This window comes from Ictalurus punctatus, chromosome 17, assembly GCF_001660625.3.
Source record: "Ictalurus punctatus breed USDA103 chromosome 17, Coco_2.0, whole genome shotgun sequence".
Classification (NCBI taxonomy): Eukaryota; Metazoa; Chordata; class Actinopteri; order Siluriformes; family Ictaluridae; genus Ictalurus; species Ictalurus punctatus.
This window is the reverse complement of record NC_030432.2, coordinates 6,054,644-6,080,657: the sequence shown is the minus strand read 5'-3', so window position 1 is coordinate 6,080,657 and position 26,014 is coordinate 6,054,644. Positions and strand designations below refer to the sequence as shown.

The window sequence follows — 26,014 nt, the reverse complement described above, 5'->3', positions numbered from 1 at the left end:
GCAACAAATGACCGGTTGAGACCCACAGGGACCATTACAGCTTCCATTAAGACCAATACAAGTCCCAGTAAAACCATTACAAATTCTAAGAGGGTTTGTATTCGCCCCCCCGCCGGCCTCAGGGATCTGTGCAGTGCTGCTTTTTCATGCTTTGCGAGACAATAAGACCAAGTGGAGGATTCACTGATTAGATGATTTTTTCAACTTTAATGTGAGCAAGTTTACAATCAAAGCCACCAAAAAAACGTTCACAATCCTGTAAATTCGTGGAGCTGGTGGTTCCGAGTGCAGTGTGTCGCACACGCCGGAACTTACAGGACGAGCACGGGACCCAGCTCGACACATCCGTTCTTCTGTACACTCCAAAGCTAGAACGTAAGCTAGAACAATCACAACACCAGGCATACACAAACCTCAAATACAGGGAAGATGCATGGTGAGTAAACACACACAGAGGTCAGAAGAATAATCCTTTTATCGCTTGCTCGGTTTTTTTTAATGGAAATCACACAAGAGCACTGTATAGAACACAACAGGAGTTCGCCTGTTACACACGGAGTGAATGAAAGGAGGCCAACGCTGACACACTCGATGAGTACGCTTTCATGGTAAGGGATTAAAATTGCTTTCTATAATCATATGTCTGTATGCACATAAAATTCCATACAGCTACATACCTGTGTAGAATATCTGATTATTACTTTAGTGTTGCTAAATGGATGCATATGCTTCAAATATTTTTTTTTTCTAAACTTTTTCTTTTTTTCAGAATATACAATAATGAAGTGCATTATACAGACAGTGTAAGCGTTCACATACAGCACATCAAAATTAGGAGATTCTACATAAGTTTTTTTTTCCCTCTGATAGAGTGCAAATCAGATGCTTCACAACATGTTAATAAGGTTAATTGCTGTTCTCAAAATTTCACGTACATACTTCACCAATTCCCCCACTTAAAAAAAAAAATAAAATAAAAAAAGGAGAAAAAAAATCAATAAGGTCACAAAATCTGTTATATAAGTAGGCTTGAATATGGAATGTAACAAAGGAATTACTTTCTTTAATAACTCAAAATAAAAAGGAAGTCCTTCAATGCATTTTAGACAGGGAATCATTTAAAATGCACAAGTCTGATTTCGCAACACTTCTGTGAATAAAGCACAATGAGCAGAGGGGAGGAACTGAAGGAGAGACGGACGATGAGAAATGCAGGTGGGGTGGGTGTTTTGGGGGAGGACGGCTCTACATGCTGTAGCCGAAGCCGGGCTGTGCTGGCTGACCGTAGCCAGCGGGGGCGCCGTAGCCATAGCCATAAGGCTGTTGAGGAGGAACGGCAACGCTTGGGCCTGCAGTGAGCATCAGCTGGGGAGTCCCTGCAAGTTTAACACAATCAAATCAATCATTTCATTATTATTATTATTATTATTATTTTTTAAAAATAAATTGTGCAAGTCATTAATTAAAATGGAAATACTTCCCATGGTGTGAGTCAGCCCCTTTTTCCTAGTTCACGTAACTGATTTTAACGGATGTTTTTAATTTGAAATAACTACACGCAACACTTAGCTGTTTCTCCATCCAAGCTGTGAATTTAACTTGGAATTTCACGTAATACTTTTGCGAATTAAAGCACAGTTTCCGGCCCATGTGATCAAGAGAGCAAAATAGTCACTTGCAGAGGAAAACGGCAAAATCCAGCAAACCCCGCAACATTCGCAGGAGCTTGCGATTTTTCTAAAATCACAGCAGATTTTCCACACATTTGGGCCACGACACGTCACGTGGCGTCATGTAAAAAGGTCTTGTGTACCAACAAACATCACCGTGAAAAACAATTTAATGTAATTTCACCAATTCAAGTAGTTTCCTGAGGTGGGAGGGGGGAAGAAAAACAAACAAACAAAAAAAACCCTCTGCAAGTTGCATCGCAAATTTTGAAAAAAGCCGTGGCAAAAAAGCAGTGTTTTTTTATTATTATTCAGTAAATGCATCTCCACTGTAGTTTATGCATGTAGTTTTATTGAAAAACAAGTAAGTTAGTAAATAAATAAATAAAAGTTATCCACCTCAATTAAGCATATGCAAGTTTGTTTGTGCATTTTGGAGATTTTATTCAAATGTACATCTTAGTTACACCTAAAACTACATTTTTTAAAAACAGTTCCAAAACTGTTTGGATAAGGTAGAACTCCTTTTGATGAAGCACAGTCAAGACGGATATTTGTGTGCTAAATTACACATACAAGGGTGAACAAAAACTCTGTATCTAAACCCACCCGGCCAGCTAAAACTCTAACGATGCCCAATTACCCAGGTATTATGACTGCATCCTCAACAATAATGCAGAACGTGTTTGGATTACATTTCGCCGATGACTTGTGGTGTAACAAATCCTGTTATTTGAGTCTTGCTCACGTCTGTCTAGCATATGTTAAAACTAATTAACATTTCTAGTGGATACCAACAATACCACATCCTCAGTTTATACTTGGCCACTGCTGCAAACAGGGGGTCAAACCAGATACTGAAAGCGAAGTTCACATACTTCTGCCACTCACAGATGTGCAACATTGGATAATTGTTCCTCAATAAATAAATGACCGTGCATAATATTTCTGTCTCATTTCTTTAACTGGGTTCTCGTGGTCTACTTTTAGGATTTGTGTGAAAATCTGATGTTTTAAGTCATATTTAATCAGAAATGCACAAAATTCTAGCACCACAATATGAAGCAATTAAACCATGTAACATTCTCAAAAATATCAATGGAAAATGTTTAACAGGAAGTAGATTTTTTCTTTTTTTAAGAAAAAAAAAAAATTCTATTTCTCTGGTTATGAGTGATCTAGACCGTTCTTTCACATTATCTACACGGATGCTGATTGAAAACGATGACGTGCAGTTACACCATTCATTTAAAACATTTCATAGGCAATAGTATCATTTAGTGACTTAAAGGAGAAAAAAAAAAAAAGGGCAAAAAGTCATACCATAAACAATGGGTTGTGCCTCTGTGGCCTGCTCCTCCTCTTTCCTCAAAGACTCAGACGCGTCCAGCTTATCGACCTGAACAAGAGACAGGAAAAAAAAAAAAAAAAAAAAAAAAGAAGAAAAAAACAAGATAACTAAGAAACAGGCTGCCATCCGGTGGCAAGAACATGAAACAACAGTCTGGCCTTCCTGGTCAACCAAGAAAATGACTGATGGATGGGACCATTCATGGCAGATGCTTAAAGCCAAGCTTAAACCAAGGTGCAAATGCTTTTAAAGCCGAGCGCAAGGGCACAAAACCAAGCTCCTCCCACAACAGTCCAGAACTGCCGGTGAGCATGGATTCTACTGAAGAATCATCTCATTTCTGTGTTTGCCAACACCAACACATGAAATCGCATACAGGATGGGCTTACAAATTGCAAAGGGCAATACAAAAAACACCCGACTTTGGCTCGGTAGAGTTTGCTGGTCCCCCCAATCAGCCACTGAGCGTTTCGATTGAATAAACTGTGCATATGTAGAAAACAGAACCCTGTCACCTAAACAGAGCTTTTTACGTGGCTGATGATAGGTGAGGTTAGGTGATTCGGATATTAACACGCATTTGGTGTATAAGAACAGGGGCTCCAAAGACAGTCCTGTAATTATCATCAATTGGAGGTTTCATTACAGGGGGTGGAAGAAAAAAAAAAGAAAAAAAAGAAAAAGAAAAAGAAAAAAAAGGAAACTTACGACTCAAATAATGAATGATCATATTGTTGCCCATGACAAAAAATAATTCGTAACATAATTAATCCGGAAACCCTTGATAGGAGACCTTGATAATTCAACCAGAGCACAACAATCAAGGGTTGCCGCTGCTTAGGATGAGTGCATGCTATATGATGGGTTCAGTTCTCTACATACAACTGGTGTTGACACTATGCTCGATGGCAATGTTGTTGAGCAGGCTTGAAAAAAAATAAATAAATCAGCAAAGTCAAAATTTTCACTGAAGAAAAAAAAAAAAGAAAAAAAAAAAAGAAAAGAAAAAAAAAAAACAGGGGGAGGGGGGGCTGGGGGAAGACGGACATGCCAGAGGAGTAGCTGTTATTTGTTTAGTTACACAGTTGTGCATGAAAGAGAGGCAGAGTAGAAGAGTGAAGAAAGAACGACAGGGTGAGATGGATTCATACAGCCATTCACGGCTTCCAAACGCAGGCACAGCCAACAGCCATGTTTCCCTAACGTCTCGAAAGATGCTAATCGACGAACGTAAAAACGCATGCGTGTGAAATCTCCGTGACGTACGCTTCTGAAGGACCACACTTTCTCATTACTTTAGATTTGAGATTTCACATAGTAATGACTACAAGAATCCTGAAAATGTGGTCACTTCTTCCAGGGTTTCCTCACACAATAAAATAAATCACCTGTGTTGCAGTCTACGACCCGGATTAGTGGAGGAATTTTAAGCTGATTTAAGAGGGAATGGTCTTTTGCGTCAGTGTATGGAAACCAATACACCGCTGACACACATTCGTTTGAGCGGGCGAAATTGGCGGCTGCATGAGGAGCCGATAATAGACTGCGGGTTCAGCGAGGTTAATGATAGCTCATCGTCTACAGGTCAGAAAAAGAGTTGCTCGCTACTGCAGCATCTGCTCGAAACATGGTCAGTACTCTAGAGGAAACTTGGAGGAAAGTCTAGTCAAGGTGTGGTTTTTAAAAGCAGCAGAGTGATAATGGGAGGGGGGGGAGGGGGGGAGAGAGGGGGTAAAGAAAACTCATGCAGTTTCCCGAAGTTTCAGTCCTCCAAAACTACACAAGTTAAAAAGGGAATAAGAGGCAGCCTTCACCTTTTCCTTAATTGCATCAACCTGAAAGGGAATTTAAGAGTAGCAGCTTAAGAAAATAAAGCAGACTCAACAGACCAGCATTGAAAATGCAAAGAAGAGAACAATTGCAGAAATCAGCAGTAGTGTCACCAGAAATATGAAGCAGGAGAAAAAAAATAAATAATGTGTGTGTCATACGTTGATTTTTTAAAAATTATTTATTCAACACATAACTACGCACAATTCATCCGATTTCACAGTGAACTTTTGGGGTGTAAAAGGATTTTACTCCAGTTTTTATAGAACTGAAATGAATTTAGAGCCCATTAGGTGTTCGTATGCCGTATTTACAGTGACTTAGTAAATATGACGGATTTTCCTGTTTTTAAGCAAAGACTTATAACAGCGGTGATGTATGAAAAGACTTAAGACTCCCTGTACTTGCAAAGCAAAACCCTCTCAAATACACACCATGAAGAAACAAACTTTTGGATTTCATGGACAGAGTGAGGAGATGATGTAACTGTAATGATATAATTAGTAAACGAAACAAATGAAATCATCATGATGGGCCTTTATTTATTTATCTATCTATTATTTGACTATGACTTGGGCTTGAGTGCTTTTGGATCACATGGTCGGTGTACTTTCACGTTACACAGTACACACTGTGGTTACGTGAGACTACAGAGCTGCAGAGTGTGGTGGCTCACCTTGCTGAGGTACTCCCTCATGACCTGGATGAAGTAGGGCATGGAGAAGTCCATGATGTTGTGCCTCCAGGCCGTCTCCAGCACCACGTCGGGCCGCAGGAGGTCATAGCACGTGAAGAGGCAGGCGGCAAAGCACTCCTTCTTCTCCTCCTGTAGGAACCACTGCAGCAGCTCTTCGGCTAGCTCGGTGTCCTTCGACTCAGACGCATACTGCATGGCATCCTGCAGCGCGCGCACACACACACACACACACACACACACAGAGAGAGCATGGTACGTCGCTCAGATAAGTTGACGCTACACAACTTTCAGAAATCAGCCTTTTACAGGAAGTCCTGGTGTGATTATTTTGTGCTTCAGTGAACAACTTGTAGAGCTAATAAAACCACTGTGTAAGCACTTCCTCCATTTTGTTTTTCCTCCAGGAAACGGATACCGCAGCACTCTGGTTTTCTATTGGCTCCTGCTTCCGAGGTTCACAAGGTTGAAGCTCGTCTATCTTTTTATGTGAAGTTAGCGGTTTCACAGCATGTAAGTGCTGAGAAGGCACATGAAATAAAGCACCATTGTGAAGAAGCTCTTGTAGTTTTTTTTTTTCCCCCTTTCTCCTTGCTAGGTATAAATATCATGATCACACCAACCTTTGAAAGTATAATGACAAAACTCTTGGCCATATAATTCCTGTGCACTGCTGGGAAAGATGCTTTTGATTTAAAACATTTTTTTTAATGAATTACTATAAAACCACATGTATCACATGACAACATTTTAAACTCAGTATTATCATCGTACTATGGCTAAATTATACCATCCATATTATTTCTTGGAATGGCAGCTCATCATACGCTGTGGTGTCTGAACCAACAAACACTGGGTCAGAACACATCTCTCAATTTCTCACACGTAAAAAGGGAGCATACCTTAAAAAGGATGCTTTTCACATCTCTTTCTTTTCAGCTTTTTTTGGCTGCTGCTGTAACACCCTAATTTCTCCATCTGGGGATTAATAAAGTATTATCTTATTTTGTCTTGTCCTCCCGTAAGTCAGTCACTAGGAAAATCAAGTCCCCATGAAATCAAAATTGAAGTTTCAAAGTGGCTTTTAGTATGAACATGTTCACTTTAAGGTGTTCTATAAACTAGTGCGCTCCAGAACAATATACGTGTTCAAAATTTACACGGTCTCTCTCTCTACCACCGACACGGATCGACAACTTTCCATGAGGTCATTCTGCACGTCAGTTTCTCGTCAGACTTTGTCTAATCGAACGCTCTCTAGAACCTGGAGCCTCCCACCTCCACCTTTATAAAAAGGCACGGTACTAACAGTAAGGGAAGCTAAACGATATTGGCTATTAAAAAAATAGGGGGAGGAGCCACAAGATATGTCCCACCCTGACTTCCTGTTTCAGCAGAAATTACATCAACACATCAAATAATGCAGAGCCTTTCAAGGCACTTCACGGGGACTTTAAATAAGCAGTGTAGCGTACATGTTGTACGATTACGACCAGCCGCATAAAATATGAATAATAAAAATAAAATAAAAAAAAGCAGTAAATGTAAACCTTGTAGAGTTTATCCTTCTTGCAGAGCTCCACGCTTTGCTTCCAGCGGTTGTTGCCTTTGAAAAGGTAGGCAGCAATTCTCCTGAACTCAATGAGCTCGTGCTTCTCCAAGCTCTGGGCCAGAGATATGTTATCAAAGTTGTCGTAGGCATCGATGGATGTACGCAGAGCCTGTGTGACAAGAGAGACAAGAAAAAGATTTTACCCCTCTCTCTCTATACATTATATATAACGTTAAAAAAATAGTAATGCCTGGCTTTGTATAGAAATCGATAAACTTGAGAGCTTGTGCTCTTGACCTCCTACCTGGTAGTCCTCCTCGATTATGAAGAGATTGTTTAGTGCTTCATTGACTGATTTGTTGTTGTGGTTCTGTACTGATCGCAGGTACGGTTTAACCAGAGGCAGTTGTTTAACCTGAAATATTCATTAAAACAGAAAAATCAGGATACGCACCCATGCTTTTAATATCAAACACGACTTCAACATGATGCTTTAAAAAAAAAAAAAAAAAAACAACACCCACCACACACACACACACACACACACACACACACACACACACACACACACACACATCTTAAAATACCTTAGAGAAGTAGTTAACAGCGCGTGTATGATCAAGCCTTGGGGACAGAACGATGAGCAAATCGTTCAGTAACAGAGGCTTGAACTCCAGGTAGAACTGGATGGCTTTGTAATACAGTTCCACATTAGCCACCTGAAAATACAACGAGAAAAAAAAAGAAAAGGAAAAAAACAGGAGGGGAGAGAGAGAAGGAAAAAAAAGAAGAAGAAGGAAAAAAACAAACAAACAAACAAAAAAAACAGCAATGAGAGATGAGAAAAGAGATGCTGTTAAAATGCATCACACGCATTTAATGTTTTTCCTCAATCACAGAAGATAAACTGCCGTACCTTAGTAACAATGTCTTTGAACTGGCTCTCCTTCCAGGCATCTGAAGGGTGGTTCATCATGGTGATGATAGCGTTATCGTATTCTTCATACTTGTCGTAAAGGAAGACCAGCTCGGCCCACAGATGAGCCTGTTCTGCTGCCCGCAAGACCTAGAGCACAGAACACAATGCTGTAAAGCACCACCGACCGGCGATACTCCTATTCACGACGTCCCTATACATAGTTAAATAAACACACTAGAGGGATTCCTAAGAGTTTACTCTTCTTTTAAACAGTGTAGAAACGGGCATAAAATAAGGAGAAGGATAACGTTATTCCTATTCTTCTTATTCAACAGCTATTTTACCTTGGGAATATTAACTCTGGACCAAAAGAGTTCCAGGTGCTCCCTCATCTTCTGTGGTTTGAACTTGGAATAGAGGATGGCCAGCTCAGTGAACATTCCCATGTGAGCACGTTCGAGCCCGAGAGCCGCCTCCAACATGGTGATCAGCTCCTCGAAATAGCCACGGTCCTGAAAGCGAAATTACACAAACACAGCGAATCAACAATCCTGCTGGAACACCTAGAAAAGGAGCTCTAATATACCATTATTACAATAAACACTTGGGCTATGAGAAGAAATCGAGATTAAACTCTGTCACCTGGTAGTAGTTAATGAGCTCCTCGAGTTCATCAGCATGGACAACGATATGCAGGCCGCACATCTGCGCCAGACGGAATTCCTTCCCATCGACGCAGGCAAAACAGACCTGGGAAAAGAGAAGGAGTCAGTCACGATAGATGGTCAAAGCCTTCATTAAAATAAACCTACAAAGCTCCAGCTGAGGATAATAACCAGTTATTAGCCACAAAAACACGGCGATTAGGTGATAACTGTTTTGGAGAGTGTGTGTGTCCCTGCACGCTCACCTCTTTCCAGGTTCGTGTACTGTTGGCCTTGCGTGCTCCGTCAACAGCAGCCTGGTACTCTCCAAGGTGGACCAGAGTGGAGGCCAGGCGGCCAAAGTTGGACACGTTGTTGTACAGCAGCTTAGCCGCCTCATACATCTTCTCATCGTAGCATCGATCACCAACCTAACGGACGATAAGAGAACCAGAATGCGGATCTAGTTAACTATGGCATATTACAATAGTGCAGTCTTAAAGGCAGTGTCCTAGCTACTAACTAACTAAATAACCAAAAAGGCTCATACTTGTTGGATGTGGGCATTGTTCGGGCCGTTGATAAACTCCTCCAGTTCAGCCAGGCGGTTGGTTTTAGCCAATGCGAAGATCAGCTCGGTCTCTACATATGACTCACGGGCCTTTTTACGTGCCATCAGCAAAAACTTGACCAAATCCTCCCAGTTTCCTGTGGAAATCACGACTCGTGAATCGCCATTTTTTTATATTAAATAAATAAATAAATAAATAAATAAATAAATAAATGCATACAAAAAAAATTTTGCCTATATAAAAGGCTATTTATTTAAACAGACAGTTAAATTATTAGAAATACTTTGTTTCCCCACACAGTAGCAACTATTTTGCTGCACAAACACACGCTGCCTTGAGGTTGAACTAACAATTTTCCACACAATGTGTGAACAACAAAAGAAGGTTGAAATGATTCATAAAATGAGATGTTCGTATTTCTATATTGAGAGGAATGGCACTATATAAATGCAGATAAAACACTGAACCTAAACTAAACTGGAGACTTATAGCATTGAGCAAATATTTGCTGATTTGCTTGTACATTCGATATTGTATTATTACTTAGTGACTGATTTATACAGACTTTTTTTGTGAGATGCATGTATTGCGCGCGGTCTGCGGGTAAGGACGTGTTTGGCTGTACTTACCGCTTTGGGCTGCAGCATGTCCCACTTCCATGTATGCTGACGGGTCATCAGCCTTGATGTAAGAATCGATGGCTTCTTTTACCAGACCTTTCTGCAGCTGAGCTTTAGCCAACTGGCTCCACACAGCAGGCTCGTTGCAGCGTTCAGCAAATTCGTAGGCCCGGTCCAGGTTGCCAATGTGCTCGATCAGAACCTGCCACAGACAAACGAGAGATATTTATATATGAAAGTGTGTGTGAGAGAGAGAGAGAGAGAGAGAGAGAGAGAGAGAATATCTGAGGCCCAAAAGCAGCTTCAAAGTATCTGAGTAGGGTTGCTGGATTATGGCATAAATCATAATCATGTATTTATTGAACAACTTTATTGTTAAAAACTTATTGTATTTTTAACACTGGATTTCCTTGAATATAATTCAACTAGAGGAAAAAAAAAATAATAAATTAAATGAGGGTGAATCGCATCGCCAGAAATGAACTTTACACTTCCTTAGCCGATGAAATTCTGTCTCCTGTTTTAGATCCACCTGTAGCATCTCACTATTAGTGAGCTCTAGAAAGGAAATAACCGTATTTTGACCGGCTGTCATGACGCTAGAGGAAATGAGCTTTCCAATGATACCAAACGTTATTTATTTTTGTTCCACATCGTACTCCTTCCAAATAGTATCTTTCTTGTTGACCAAAGGCTCTCTCTGTCATCTTGGCTCGAGCTGAAATAAAAACACTACAGCCTGGCAGGGAGCGAGTTTGGTTTTTTAGGGAGGGGCGAAAGCGCACCGCTGTAAAGAAAAAATAAAATGGCGCAGAGTTTTTAAAAAGACAAAACGAGAACATTGCGAAACGGAATGCCGAACAATAATCATTTTACATCGATTATTTTGTTTTCATAATCGTCGGAGGCCATGATCGAAATCGAAAATTCGACTAATCGCACAGCCCTACAACTGAGCAAAGAAAAACAACAAAATCAAAATGGAAACGGATCCTTGTGACTGACCTGCACTGCAGATGTGTTCACATCAAACTTCCTGAAGATGGCAAAAGCCTCTTCAAAGAGCTCGTTGCTGATGGCGATGTTGGCGATGTCAGGGGCGTCGTAGTTGTCCAGGCGGTTGATGTACTCCATTACGCGAGTGCGATCGGCTTTGATGGCAGTCAGGATCAGAAGGTTTTGCAAGTTCCTGAGCAGCGACAGAGTAAACGCTGAAACCAACAAAGTGACAACTAACAGACATGCAAAACTTTTTTTTTTGGTGGGGGGAGGCGCAAGGGGGGGGCCCCCCCCAAGTGCAAACTAACCTGTGCTCACTGAAAACAGAGTTATCCAAAACAATCTTCTCGAGAAGCTCAATCAGCTCATTAGGCAGATCAGCGGTCATGAAGGCTTTGACTGTAACGGACACCTCTTCTGGGTCCTGGGTCTCCGAGAGTGCAGTCTGCACCACCTGTGAGGGAAAGACAGGGAGAGGACTTGAATCTGGATAACAATTCATACGCTGTATTTTCGCGAGAAACCGAAATAAATTTCGAGTGTGGGTGGGTGGGGGTGGCTGGTGTCTCATGTGTACCTGGTCAATCAGTGGCCTTCTGAAAGGGTTGCTCTCCAGGAGAACGCTGGCCCACAGCTCTGGGTCCTTACGACGCACCAAATACCGAGACAGACTCTTGAAGAGCGAGTTTTCATTGCATACCTGTGAACGGGACAAGACGTACACTTGAAGTTTAAATGAACGAGAGAGAGAGAGAGAGGGGGGAAGGGGGAAAAAAATAAAATAAAATAAAAATAAATAAATAAAAAAATACCCCAACAACCGTACTTCGGGGTATAAAATCAGCACGAAGGACATGTTTTGCTACCAGTTGATTACCATAAAAGAAATGCTCAAGACACACAAAAAAATAAATAAATAAATAAATAAAAATAAAAAATAAAAAAATGTCAGTTCAGGACGAGTACACAAGCAGGCTCAGCTCCTTACGTTAATAAGCTCTTGGTCACACTGTCCTCTCTCGTAAGCCACACAAGCCAGATGGGGGTCCCTCTTTTCGCAGTACTTGCCCACGACACGGCTGTCGTAGTACGGGTTCTCTCTGAGGAATCGCTCGGGATTATTGTTGCTGTCGATGTAGATCTTAGCCAGGGCATTGTGGGTAGCAGGTTCTTCGCATCCCTCATGAATACGGGCTTCCAGCCACGGCAGCAACAGCTTCAGTCTGGCATGAAAATAAATAAATAAGTGAAGTACACAGTCAGAAACACCTTTTCCTTGTACAGTAGAACCGTGCCTATGAGAGAACTGATGTAGGAATGACGTACCTGTTCCGCTTTTCCACCTCAGCCACCAGCTCATCGGTGGAAAACTGTCCTCGGACCACCAGGATCAGGTTCTTAATGACGTCCTCTGAGCAGTCCACGTCCAACAGCCCACCAATCACCACGGGTAAGCGGCTAGGGTTCACCTGATAGGCAAAAAACATAATAAATTTAAGGCGCAGGGTGTTGACTTCAAATTCACAGCTGAGGCGGCACACATACGGATGTACAAGTTACGGACACTTTGGTGACCAGAGGGGGCTTTACCTTCTGGACGTAAATCTCGATGTACTTCTGCAGGTTGTTGCGGTACAGATAAAGGACCAGGTCGTGGACAAAGTCAAAGCGGTCGCACACGATGATGAGAGGCAGCTGATCGGTCAGTTTCGCTTCCTGCATATACACGGAAAACATTTCATATCAGGAGTTTTAAACAAGACGAGCGACAAAACCAAACTCAAAAAGAGGTTCCTGGTTCACACCTTCAGAAAATTCTTCACACGCTCAGCATCGTAGCAGTTACTCTCTCTGCAGATTCTCTCCACCTCTTTGATCTGTCCCGTTTTACAGGCTGCCTGAATGTACTTGAAATGGACCTCTGGATCCTGACTGAAGTTCACAATGGAGCCCAGGAAATAGAACAGACCTGCAAACCACACCATTCAGCTGTATTAACAGTGGAAATCTCTCACTTTAACAGGGGGTTCCACCACCATACTTCGGAAAGTTCAGACATTTCAAAACAAAAGCTTACCTTCAAAGCTCTTAAAAGACTCAAAGAGCTCAGTGAGGGACTGGGTGGTGAGCTGCTCGTGATATTTGGAAGCCACCTGGACGCAGATCTGCAGGTTCTGGCGGATGTTGGCCGAGAGCATGGCTCTCAGGCACTCCAGAGAGTCCTCCACTGACAGGGAGCCAAAAAAGTTCACCAGCCACTGCAGACAAAACACGTTCCACTTGCTTACTTACAGACTGCATGGATCTGAACGCAGATAAAAGCAAAACACTCGCTCAAGCAAGAACAAAGTAGCACTCAGTGGAGTGAGTCAGAACTGATATCCAGAGACTACTCGCCTTGATTCGAATACAAACAAAGCAGCTTTCGCTCGTATGGAGACACATTGGAGCTGGTTGTTAATTATGCGTCCAGATTTATTACTCCGATCGTCGCGTTTTAAATCCAAAAGAGCACAAACCGAGCCGTCTGTAGAGCTTTCAAGCACAAATGCAAAATCAACTAAACTTTTCAAACTAGTTAGTTGTATGATCATCTAATCTAATTTATTTAGAGTCAAACGTGTACTTAAGAGGGTTTCTTTTGTTTCGTTTGAGATTTCTACTTGCACTGGACGTTATTTATGACTCCTAAATAAAGAGACTTATATGAGAATGTTTTCAGTCCTATACAGCCCTAAGCAAACATTCTTTGTTTTGTTTAGTTTTTTTGCTTTACGGTTTGTTTAACCCTCCTATCAAGTTATGGTTCAATTTGATCCATTTCCATATCGGAGATATCTGAAATACTGGTTAATCTCTCCTTTTTCGCACTGAATTTTTTTATTTTTTTTTTATTTTCATCATTTAGGTTCACAAACTTGATACAAATATTTAGTTGTATACAAAATATTTAGTTGTTCTATACAAATATTTAGTTGTATGGCATGTCTCAAACAAGCCGTAAAAGCTTTACTGTGTTAAGATGTTCTTTGCCGTTTCTGTGCGTATTTAAACTGTGGAAATCATTTTGACCCATAACATAATGGATGTAACTTTTCCCCCCAACATAATAGGAGGATTAATTATTTGAAACCAAACCAAATTGCAAGCAAATACCAAAAGTATCAATTTCAGTCTGATTCATACCCTGTAATCTAATCGGTGTGAAAGCGCTCTAGTTGTACTGGTTTCTTCTTAATCTACCTCCATATATTGCATCACATTTACACTGACAAGTCAGTGTCCGTTACAAAGCCGTTATCTTGTGCTTAACGTGCCTCGGGTTTCTTCTGACCTGGAAAGATCAAAGGCTTCAGATGCAGCGCTCCGTAACACCTGGACACTTCATAGGACCCTCAAATATTCTGTTTCCACTCTTTTCCCTACACCATATATCGGTCTCTTGAGTATTGGATTTTTGCATAACAGTAAAAGAAGCGCTTACATTAAAAGGAGTTTCCTGAGCTAAATAAATGAAATAACAGTTCATGAAGATGTGAGAGTTGATGGTAGAGTGCATAGCATCTCGAGTGCCTACCTCAGGGTTGAGCAGGTGGGTGTGCACTACAGCACGTTTGATGTCATACAGGTCAGTGTAGTGTTCCAGGGCTCTCTGCAGCAATCCAGCTTTCTCACACAGCTGGGCCACGTGGGCCCGGTCGTAGTGGGTAAACATTTGGTTTCCCAAAATAGCGTCAGCCACCTGAAAACACCAACCCAAAAAGAAAAAACAAACAAATAAATAAAAAAGTTGTGCAAACACATCACAGCTCTAATAAAGTTCAAGGAGAAGATTAGCAAGATGTCCAGCCGGGTCAGTGTAAACGAGAAACAACCAACTGAAGGTGAAAAATGACCTGTGGTGCATGCATCAAGTTCATCTCCAACAGCCTTGTCTGCAGTGGGCCTTCAGTGGGTCGGTTGTTCTTTAGAGCATCCAGCAGGAAGGAAGTGCACTGCTGAATCAGGTTATACTCCATGAACACATCCACAATCTGAGAAGAAAGACAAAATGCATCAATTCACAAAATTTCTACTCACGACAGCGAAAAAGATGGAAACCGTTACCGTAACAGAATAGAAGAAATATCACATAACGAAAGGACACCTGGGTAATATCAGCCAGTGGTTCCTCATCCTGCACCAACATCTGGGAGAACTGCAGGCCCTGCTCTGGACTGATCCGCATCACATTTCGAAGCAGGAAGATCCAGTCTGGAGTGTAGCCGACCTGCAGGGAGAGAAGATGAAGATGGGAAATATAAAAACCCCCATCAACTCTAAATGGAATTGAACTTACAGTATTCTTTCATGGAAGTGTACTGAAAGTTACTGATCCATCAATATGCATTTAGGAAATACGGAATTAGGAAAGGCAAGAATATTAGGAAACGCAGTCAAAAGGCAAGTGTAATCAATAGAATGGGTAACAGCCATGTACGTCATTAGAATTTACAGTCTAAAACAGTACATTAACCCACCTTCTTCGCGTACAGTACAATTTTCTGGAACTGGCCAGTCTCGGCAAAACACTGGATGACTTTGTTAGGGACGTTTGCTCTCAGATAAACACTGAGAGCGAGGGTTGGGTCCACAGATTTCACCAAATCACCCAGCTCTTCAGAGCACTCCAGCTGAAACAAAAAGAAATGCAGCTTTACAAAAAGACACAAGGTAAGACAGTCAGCCATAATCTGAATTAGCATTACAGAAGTCAAACATTTTACTGCAAAGACATATACACACACTTTTTTTTTTTAAAGCCAGAAGATTCCCATTTAAAGGAGGAGATCTTACCTTATCTTCCTTCAGCCACTTCTCCAGCAGCTGCTTGCGGCCCTGCTGCAGAACGGGCCTGCAGAGCTCCAGGGACTCGAACTTGTTGAGCTGGCCCTGATCCAGCAAGATGCCGAAGTACTGGAGCAGAGGAGAGGTCTGGCCTGGCTGGGCGGGAACACTCTGGAAACGCCGAATGGTGTCCGGGGTCCTCAAAATGCCCTGAGAAGCGACAAAAACGTAGCAAAAAATAAAAGTCAATAAAAAACAACTCCAGACAGAGATGGGAGAAGATGGGAAAATGGTGAAAGTGATACCTTTGGTGCGTTGGCAGCTACTTTGGCAGCCTCGGAGTAGTTGCCCCCTGCGAACAGAGTGTTGAACTTGCGTGCAAAGAGCTCCTCTGCACCAGCCAAGTTGTTGCGCACGGCCATGCGCAGCGCCAGATCAGGGTTCTGCAGGACGTTGGTGATGTAGGGGATGATGTTCTCCTCCTCCACACACACCGACAGCACCTAAAGAAAAACGCGGGCAGGTGTTACATAATGTGGAGCTGCTACAGGAAGCAGTGGGGAGGATGACCCATATGCACATATGAACGAAGAGAGATTTAGGGCACCTTTACTTGGCTCATATACTTAAGACCAAACACAGGAGTGACTCATTTGAGGGAGACCAAGTTCTCAGGAATGACTGAATTTTTTTTTTTTACACCACTGCTACAATTTTTACAAAAACGGGAGAACTTGCAACACAAATTGCTTTACTACTATTGTTAATGATTACTTGTTGAAGCAAAAGTAACACTATTTGCCACACCCGGTCATACAGTTTAACAGTTCAGGTAAGCTGCTCACTCTTCACTCCATATACTTAAAATGCATTCTGTCTCCTCTACTCCTTGAAGTAGTCCAACAAAAGGAACTGATTGCGTAATTTAGCGTCCCACCCTAAAAATGACTAGCTTTCGCACGTGTTGCAGTTCACACCCGAGTTCACATGAAGCAAACCACAGACTAAAGATCAGTTTTCACACTTAAAGTGCAAATGTGAAACATAGTCACAGTCTTGGCTGTGACTTTTGGGGGGGAGGGAACTGAGATATTGGGCAAACAGTTAACAAGAATTCCTCAGAGGGTTACAGGAAGTTTAAATCCTGACTATGCTACAGACATCCTGGCTGGCTGGGAACCAAGGGAGCAAAATTGGGTGGCAGGGACAGCATACTCTTACTCCTCTGTCAATCACAGCGACACTAGCTAATCATGGACAGCTGGGAGATCATGTATGCGGAAGAGGGTAGATAGCGGTTTCCTCTCTGCATATCATTAACAGCTGTTCGAAAGGATGTGGTTGGCTGGTTTCACACGTCTAAGAGGAAGCACGTGTTGGCCTTTACTTTCCCCATTTGGTAGCTTTTGTATGATCAGGAAGAGCCGGCTGGTAGGTGGGAATTGGCAGACGACCAAATGGGCGGGAAAGAAGGACCTAAGTAAATTTCTTACCTGCTATAACCACTGCTCATAAAGGCGATTCAGACAAAGCATAATTTTAAATAAGTTCGATTTAGTCTGATTTGAGGGAGGACAAAATTGTCATTTGTAAACTAACTTATAACTGACTGACTTATTGGTGCCCTTTATACCGACTGTTGAAATCTTTCCCACCATTTAGTGTTAACGGAACCAAATCCTGTCCATAACACTATTGAGAAAACTATTCTATACGCATCGAGTCATCTTCCCACCCCTCAACACCATAACTAATATTTAGTTATTAACTAAAAGTGTCAGTTATTGAGCAACATATTGAATGTTGCATTGACTCCTTGTTAGTAAACAGTCAGACAGCAAACTGAGCTCAGAATTGAACCGAGGACCCCAGAGATGTGAAGTTGTAACTCCACTATTATCTATACTCCACATACACCTAAACGATCCGAGTGTAAATTGCCTTATCCCAAAACATCAAGGTTCTTTTACTCACCTGAGCCCTTTTCAACGTCACCAGGTTTGACCAAACATCTCAACTGCTTACTCCACCAAACCACAGTGTCATCTGACCATAATAAAACATTCCACTTGTACCAACACTTGGTGAAACTAAGCTGCTGCATTTTGTATGTTGCTCATGTGAACAGCTTATTCTGTGCAAAGCTTCTAAACAGCTTTTGATGAAGGTGGTATCTAATAGTGGATTTTGAAAAACAACCACAAGAATCAACTTTTTTGTGTGTGTGCGCGCGCAAATCTCTGGGGTCTACTTCGTTCTACTCCCTCACCATCACACTTGCTGTGCACGAGGGCAGTATGGTCATGCGACCACTTTCTAGCAACGTTTGAGATTTTCAAACCTTTATTATGGCTTTAATTGTGCTTAATGTTTAACTGTTTAGGTAACTTTATATCGGTTACATGACTTCGGGTCAACGTCTACGGGTCTTTTTTTTCTGCTGAATCGTTGCTTTTGCCTTGGTGATGAAAGATAAAGGGATATTATGTGTGCAACATCATATTTACATCACAGGGAACAAGACCTGTTCAAAGGCAAGACAATTCACGTAGAATGAGAGTGGTTTTAAACATATATATTTATATATAAATATAATGTTTTGCTTTCAGTGAAGAGAAACATTCAAATTTATGTTAAACATTCTACTGGTGCTGTTGATATGACAATTTGTTTTTGCCAGAGTAAATGTAAGTAGCTTTCTCTACAGTTTGAGCTGAATCAATCAGCATGTTTACATGGACAACAATAATCCGATATCAACCCACTTAAGACGATACTCAGATTAAGAAACTACCAAGTAAACAGCAATTTCTGATTCCCTTAATCCGATTAAAGACATACTTGCAGTAAACACAAATCGATTTAAGACATGTGGAGTAATTCCTATTTTAGTTGCATTATGGACGTGTATTACAGACATGTAAACACCTTAATCACATTAACGTCGTGTGGGAGTTTTCACTGCATTTTGGCACAGAACACGTACACACACGGCAGTGCTCAACCGTTTGATGGCAAGCACCCCCCCCCATAAAATCATTTTAATGAAGGGTATCAATAACCCTGTACAATATTGAAATGCTTTTCCCTGCCGTTGACAGCAGCAGAAACGACTAGCACCATTTTTACGAATGGCAGAGGCATTGTGTTTTCAGGTTGTCCGTCCATCTGTCCAAGAATCTGAGGGCAATACTGCCAGAACGAGTGGTTGAATGTTTGCAGGATGTATCTGCAATAATCACTTCAAGCTGCAGATGAACCTATCTGGAATTTGGATCAATTCCAAAACCTAAAGGTCACATTAAGGTCAAACTTTCGCCCTCGAGTTTCTAATATACTTTAAAAGTCCACATGAAATCAAAACTGAAGCTTCGTGGACTTTTTAGTAGGAATATGTTAGCATTAAGGTTATCAAGAAGCTTGTGTGCCTCAGAACAACGACAATATTCGCATTTAGAAGATACACGCATTCAAAATTTACAGTCGCTCTCTACCACCGATACGGATCGACACTTTTTAATGATGTCGTTCTGTGCTTCAGCTTTCTCGTCGGATTTTCTGCCCAATCAACCGCTCTCAAGAATCTGAAGCGTCCCGCACCTAACGTTATATTATATATATATATATAAATAAAATCACCTTGCCGAAAAAATCGTATCAGTGAGCATGGGTTGTGAACATGTCTTTGGCTGTTCAACGTTTGCGTTTCATTCAGTTTCAAGAGGAAACTGAGGTAATGGCTTGAATTCATTCTCTTTGAAGGAGGTATTTGTGCAAGCTCACGGTTGTGCGACAGGCATTTTTCCCATGGTACTAAGTGTCAAGTACAACTATTGGCTAAGTAAAAAAAAAAAAAAGGGGAGGAGCCGCTGTACATGTCCAGCCCTGACTACATTTTTCAGTGGAAATTACATCAACACATCGAATAACACTGCGACTTTAAGGGTATTTCTGACCTACAAATTAGTAAGCACGATACTTGGGTGGGTGGCTGGCAGGCACTGCCTCCAGCACCGACTTTAACTTGTTTATAAATACCCTGCACAAGATCTCTTTAGGAAGTGGTAATATATTCAGACATTTGAATATAGAAAGCACAAATTAAGTTCACCAATTAAAAATTGGTCTAGTTTATCATGACCACACCGTGGGGAAAGGGGAAAAAAAAAATAAAGCCTGCAGTGTCTCAATATGTGTAGCAGCATGCTGCAGGGAGAGCAGGAGAGCCAAACATTAAGAGGATTAGAGATCTCATCATCACATCCCACCCTGCACATAATGCTGGAGCCTGTCGCGCACCGGCAGCCACAACTGTAGCTCTAAGTATCGTTGGATTCCAAGGTCCATGGAGCCAGGAGTCCCAGACACAGCTAAAGACAATAAGCATGCAGGCTTTACGCAGTCTCAAGACTCGATGCTGTTGGGAATAGACTAGCACAAAGGCGGACTTAATAACGAAGAGTGGTCATCTTTCTTCTCGCTCACTGCATATTTCATGGCTCGGAAGCCTGCGCTAAAAAATTATTCATCACCTAGAAGCATCAGGTTACAGTAAACAGAGGGACAAGCACGATTCTGTCTTCAGTTCGAGTCTACTGTTTACAGCATGGAAACAAAATCGTTCAGAGGCAGTCCATGGGAATACGCTTACAAATCAAAAGCCGAGCAGGATACAACTCATATCGTTTATGGACAATCCAGGAAATTAAAGTAAATAAATACATACAATAATAAAATGTCACACAATACCTGTCCCTTCCTATTGACACCAATAATGCCAGAAGTAGCCTCGTGAGGAGCGGTGACGAAGATGGTCTCCCCGCTGATCCTGTTCATGTAGATGCATGTGCCAGTTTCAAGGTCGTACAGGTGGATGTAGCCGTATTTGGTGATGAGAAAGACCACATCCTGCTTGGGGCTGATCTAGACGAGCAAAAAACAAACGTTAACGATGACATCCGTAATCTTTGGCACACGTCGCTCTACTGGTTATCAAAAAACCTCTTGTGATTTGCTAAATTCGGACATCTGTATTTTTGACGCCATCTCTCGACGACAGCATGACAAAAACGATTAGAAAGGAGGAAATACCTGCATAGCGACAGGGAAGTCGTTCTGGGCTTCAGGTGGAAAGAACACGTCGACGGCTTTCTTCGGGAAAGGCTGATTGCCAGACGGAGGTGTTCCGACTTCAATAATGTGCAGCTGGAGATTCAGGGGAAAAAAGGGCACGGTGTAAATATGGGCTTTTAATTCAGCAAACAGCAGATACACTTTTAGGAAATCTAAAGTTTTCCAAAAACTTCCTAAAGTTTTAGACCTTTCCTCCTGCTTGGCCGCGAACGGCGAAGCAAAACAGTGTGGATTCTTCAGCGTTCCCCTCCATTTTGAACTGAGCAAAGCCTGCAGCGTGGCCCTCAATAGGCTGCGACACCTTCCTGTCCACAGAGTACAGCTGCATTGCTCCCACCACACGGTTTTGCTGTGAAGGAATAAATGAAATGAAAAACCATTAGAAACTAATTTCCTCTTTAAAAACTTCACAAGGTTTAGGTAAAGCCACTGGAGTTAAAGTGCTATTATCATCAACATGGAAAAATCCAGAATGTTGCAGTCGCATAACTGAGGACCATCGACTTTGTTCTAGCAAAGGACCAACTTCAAAATTGACCTCAAAGTAAACTGAGTCATCAAGCGAATTATTTCCAGATTTCTTGACTACACCCTTATTTTATTTATTTATTTTTAAAACAAACACACACGAACTGAGGCCTACCTGTGCGGAAATCCCAATAAGCAGCAGCCATTTCTGTTTGGCGTCGGTGCGGTAGTTGATAATTTGGCAGCCGGCTAAGCTGGAATGCCGGTCGAACACTTTAACGGGCTGAGAGTCGCCTTCCATACTCCAGTGGTAGACTGCGTTGTCGGTTACGAGGGCTACGGTGTTCAGGGAGATCCACTTCCAGAACGTAACGTCGTCGGTCATGGTGTGCGCCTTCATCTTGCTCTTCATTTCAATGTTGAAGATCTGCAGAGTTTTCGCGGCTGAAACGCAGAAAACAGAGCCGGCTTGAGCATTTCACCGGCGTCGCCGACGACTACACATTTGTATTCAGTGTCAAAAAAATAAACAAATAAATAAAGACACACAACACAGACAAATGATGTGTGTTCAAATGTCTGAGACAGGAAAAAAAGTGCAGACGGCGTAAACTTAAGACAAACAGCTGCAGTGCAAAGAAGACCTCAAGACCCAACACCGCAAAAACATTCACACACAAACCTTTGCTCTGCATTTAGGCCAATTCTCTAATGTCCTACTGTGATGCTGTGATATTAAATCTTTTATTGATTAAAAAAAAATAATTATGATAATTACCCAATTACTCCAATTCAAAAAAGTTTTTAAAAAATAAATAAATTGAGACTACTTTGGTCTTGACACTATAATTAGGTCTGGATGAAAAATCTTAAAATCGAACCAGACTGCCTCCAAGACCTCACAATTGTCTTTGCGTTTGTGTTGTTCTACTGATAGCATAAAAAAATATATAATAATAAAAACCATTCATTATCACAGACCTTGACATCATGAGGAATGAGTGCAATCTGTTGCCTCGACAGGAGGTACAGCACCGAGTGTTTCTCAGGCAGAACAAAAGCTATGACTTCACCTTTCTGTTCTCACACTTAGCCTACACAAGCACCTCGTTAACAGCTGAAAATACCCCTATGTAATGAAAGTATTGCAAGCACAATGGCAAAATCAGTACAAGACTGGAGTGACTGATGACAAAATTGTAACCTCATTATCAGACTGAGTGATGTGCAGCATTTCAGCACTTTCAATAGATTTTATTCGCAAAAAAATATGTCTAAAAAAATAAAAATACAAAAACCCTCAAAAACTCAGTCTGCGGTTCCCTGCGTCTGAACCAAGGTTCTGCACTCGTTTAGATTTCCAGTCCTGAAAAAGATTTCACATTGCTGGTTGTGAAACCTGCAATTCCCCGCCCCCGCGTCAATGCATTAGCTACTGAAAAAGCTCACACATTTCACAAGAAAAAAAGAAGAAAAAAAACCGCACAATTCAGGATTATATGAAATTCAACTCACCGTCTGCAAACATAAGAAAGCAGTAAGGAACAAAAGAAGAATAAAAACAAGCAAAAAACAGACAAAGCATTTATGACAGCAAGACATTTCCAATGAGTACTTTATGACTACTGTTAACATCAATTTACTGCAAGTGTAGGCAGGCAAGTGTCAAGGAGCAGACTTTATACAAAAGAAAACGGGCACAGCAGTGAATATGAACAGAAATGTGAAGTGTGAACACTATATACAATATGTGCGTATATATATTTATATTTATATATATATATATTTTATATATATATATAAATAAAGAAAAAAACTATGTAACCTAGAGACACAAAACATGGTACACATGAATGTTAAGCTAATAATAATAATAATAATAATAATAATAATAATAATAATAATAAATTAGGCAACCAAAAAAATAATAATGACGCGGTCACATTATATAGACAGTTTTAAGATAACAAGTAGGACGCCTACAAATCTGCCTGGAACACGTCTTACCTTTAAGAGCGATCACTTTGCTGGCCGGGTTCATGATCGCGCTATCTGCAGAGATGGGCCTGCGGATGGGCGAATTGGGGTCGCTCATGTCGATGATGACGACCTGCGCTTGCTCTCCGACCTTTTCCCGCACGCAGATGAACTTATCCGATTCCATAGTGAGCGTGCTGAAGCCGATGTTCGCTGGGTTAATGCCCAGGTTCTGGAGCTGATGATAGAAGGAAGAGAAGAGAAAAGAAAAAAGAAAAAAAAAAGAAAAATGAAAGATTAAGAGTCGATAGAGCAGGCAGGAGCAGTGGAACGGTATGTACAGGAAATCCTGCTGACATTCTGAAATACTCAGCACAATTCTGGGGTGAAAAAAAAAAAAATCTGTTTTAGTACAGTGAATTGGAGCAAAATGAGGAGCACACCTGTTATGGTTTTGAAACGTGCCTAATTTTGTTTTAAGGTGTCATACAATAGATTTACATGCATCCAAGGTTTATAAAAATAAACACTTTAATGTGCTCGATTGCAGCATTACCTTTTTTTCCAATCAGCATCAAAAAACGACTCAATGATCCGTTCTAAAGGATTCATTCTAAAAACTCCTTTCAGAGAGCATACTCTGCTCTGATTGGTCAGACGTCCCCGTCTGTTGGGATTGGTCTACCGCAGCCAATGAAGACCAGAGGCAGGGCTTTTTGTTACAAACCTACGTGGGAAGCAAGTCTGGAATTACTAACGACTCGTTTCAGCTGTTCTGAATCGTTCCTTCTTTGGGGAATCAATAACTGTTTGTAAAAACGTCTATAAAGTTTATTTTAAAAAATAAAAAATCCTTTACAAACAGCTCTAACACACTATATGAAAGATAATATTTGAAAAAAAAAAATAGGTGCTAATAATTAATAATGAAGAAAAAACCTGGAAGTGTGGATTGTTGAATTTGAAACATGAATTCTGATTTTAAAAGATGTAAAAATCTTTTTTTTTTAAAAAAAAAAAAGAGAGAGAGAGAGAGAGAGAGAGAGAGAGAGAGAGAGAGAGAGAGAGAGAAGAAAACCTCCATGCACCACACCTTTGCAGATACATGTTTAGAATATTAGAATAAAGAGATTTTTATCTGCTCAGGTGTGATCACAGCATTACACTCTTTACAATGAAATATCTGTTTGTCAGAGCTCTAATCGAATTAAATACGAATGGACAGCTGTACAATATGGAGGAAAAAAGAAAATAATAAATAAATAAATAAAAACACACAAACGGAACAAGCGACATCAAACTACTAAGCTTTATTTTCAGTGACAGCGGGGTTCAGGATGCCTGGGCCGCTGGCTAATATTTCCCCAGGCTAGTCACTGAGTCAATAATTTAGCTAGTCAGCTGAGCCAGCGGTCTTTTAGCACACTAGCTCTAGCTGTCTAACGCAAATGCAACCAACTAACACTGTTCAATATAGCGCAAATACCATTCCAGTAGTCGATTTTCTATGCTATTTCCTTTATTTTGTAGTTAATCTGAATATTAGTCGTCTAATATTAGTAAACCTATACGAGGTCATTCATTTGACTCGAGCCTTCAAAGCTAGCATAAGGCGGACTCGGTATGCTAGCAAACTCAAATCGTTCAAACTCATTCGAAGTTTGTTGAAAAGCTAATCGTGGTATTTTTGATATAAATATATATTGACTATGCGTTTTAATCGTATATGAATCTTACCTGCAGGTGCTCCTGAAAGCGAATAGGCAGGATCTGAGCCATGGTTAGTTTTCTGCTCTCCCGGCCAGATAGCTAAGCTAGCTACTCACTGCGACCTCCTCCACGGACACCGCAATCAAACGCCGCTAAAAAAAATGTTTTTATAAAGAAAATAACGCGCCGAACAGGGAATAGAGAAAAACTTCAATTGATGAAGGTTGTTTTGAGGTGTTATACGAATGGCACCGGTCCTGTCCCTGTCCCAGGGATGAGTGTTTTCTTTCCTCCACTGCTCGAGACGGAAATCAGCGGAGCCAGAGCTGAAGTCCTCAAACCCGCAATGGCGGCGGAAACGCAGGAAAGCCTCAACGCGGAAGCGTCACGACGACGAAGGACAAAAAACATTCAACCATTTTATCGAACTAGAAAGAGTACCAAATTATTATTTTTTTCGAATAATGCGCGGGTATATTTTTTTTGCACAAGAAACGTGTATAAACACGAGGTTTTTTAAAATATCGAGTGTAGTATAAAGTCTTTAATTAAATCGCTAATTTATTTTTTGCCACATCATTCAGCGGATTACACTGACGTCACTTCCGGTGAACTAGAACGGTTTCTCAATCGCACTATCATACTAAATAGTGTCGAGAAACAGCACGAGACAATTTTATGTGCAAGATATTTTAGCGTACTGTTTAGTGGGGAAGTATGCGATCATGGGCGTAGAACCTAATTCGTATAAAACCCTCGGGTTTTCATGTAAAAATATGTTAAATGCATACTAATACACTTTCTTTCTCTTAAAACTACTGTCGCTTCTAGAGCGTGATATATTCATGTTTATCAATTATTATTCATATTTATAATATTTATCAATCTTGCACAAAACATTTCCTTAAAAAGTTTTTATTAACAGAGGTAAAGAATTCATTAATAGTTATTTGAATAAATATTAATTAATAGTTATTCGTTCATTCATCTTCAGTATGCACATTTCCCTGGTTAGGGTCGCAGTAGGTCCAGACCCAATCTTGGGAAC

At 41.0% G+C, this 26,014-nt stretch overlaps 1 protein-coding gene across 2 annotated transcripts; it reads right to left on the bottom strand.

Moving 5' to 3' along the window:
- Window positions 1-187: 187 nt before the first annotated feature.
- Window positions 188-25,515, bottom strand: cltcb (clathrin, heavy chain b (Hc)). 2 transcript variants are annotated; one of them, XM_047161582.2, is made up of 33 exons: window positions 24,994-25,515; window positions 23,287-23,494; window positions 21,455-21,723; window positions 20,999-21,160; window positions 20,770-20,883; window positions 20,428-20,601; window positions 15,984-16,181; window positions 15,688-15,888; window positions 15,372-15,524; window positions 14,999-15,121; window positions 14,748-14,885; window positions 14,429-14,593; window positions 12,929-13,109; window positions 12,657-12,820; window positions 12,442-12,567; window positions 12,178-12,320; window positions 11,840-12,074; window positions 11,429-11,551; window positions 11,160-11,305; window positions 10,858-11,041; window positions 9,862-10,054; window positions 9,211-9,368; window positions 8,927-9,091; window positions 8,659-8,766; window positions 8,361-8,528; window positions 8,014-8,163; window positions 7,685-7,816; window positions 7,402-7,512; window positions 7,096-7,266; window positions 5,528-5,749; window positions 4,836-4,856; window positions 2,994-3,069; window positions 188-1,376 (listed from the first exon to the last, which is right to left on the bottom strand). In XM_047161582.2, exons 1-33 carry the CDS (start codon window positions 25,033-25,035, stop codon window positions 1,246-1,248), a joined length of 5,055 nt encoding a protein of 1,684 aa, XP_047017538.2. In that variant the 5' UTR covers window positions 25,036-25,515; the 3' UTR covers window positions 188-1,245. The 2 variants fall into 2 exon arrangements, with proteins under 2 accessions (XP_047017538.2, XP_017346026.2); XM_017490537.3 differs by lacking the exon at window positions 4,836-4,856 and having other exon boundaries at window positions 24,994-25,513.
- Window positions 25,516-26,014: the final 499 nt, after the last annotated feature.

Excerpts from the sequence above, each read along its gene's own strand:
- cltcb (XM_047161582.2), bottom strand. The coding sequence starts at position 25,035 with ATGGCTCAGATCCTGCCTATTCGCTTTCAGGAGCACCTGCAG. Across the intron at positions 15,889-15,983 it reads TAGCTGCCAACGCACCAAAG|GGCATTTTGAGGACCCCGGA; the intron begins GTATCACTTTCA and ends GTCGCTTCTCAG. Across the intron at positions 8,529-8,658 it reads AGCTCATTAACTACTACCAG|GACCGTGGCTATTTCGAGGA; the intron begins GTGACAGAGTTT and ends TTTCGCTTTCAG.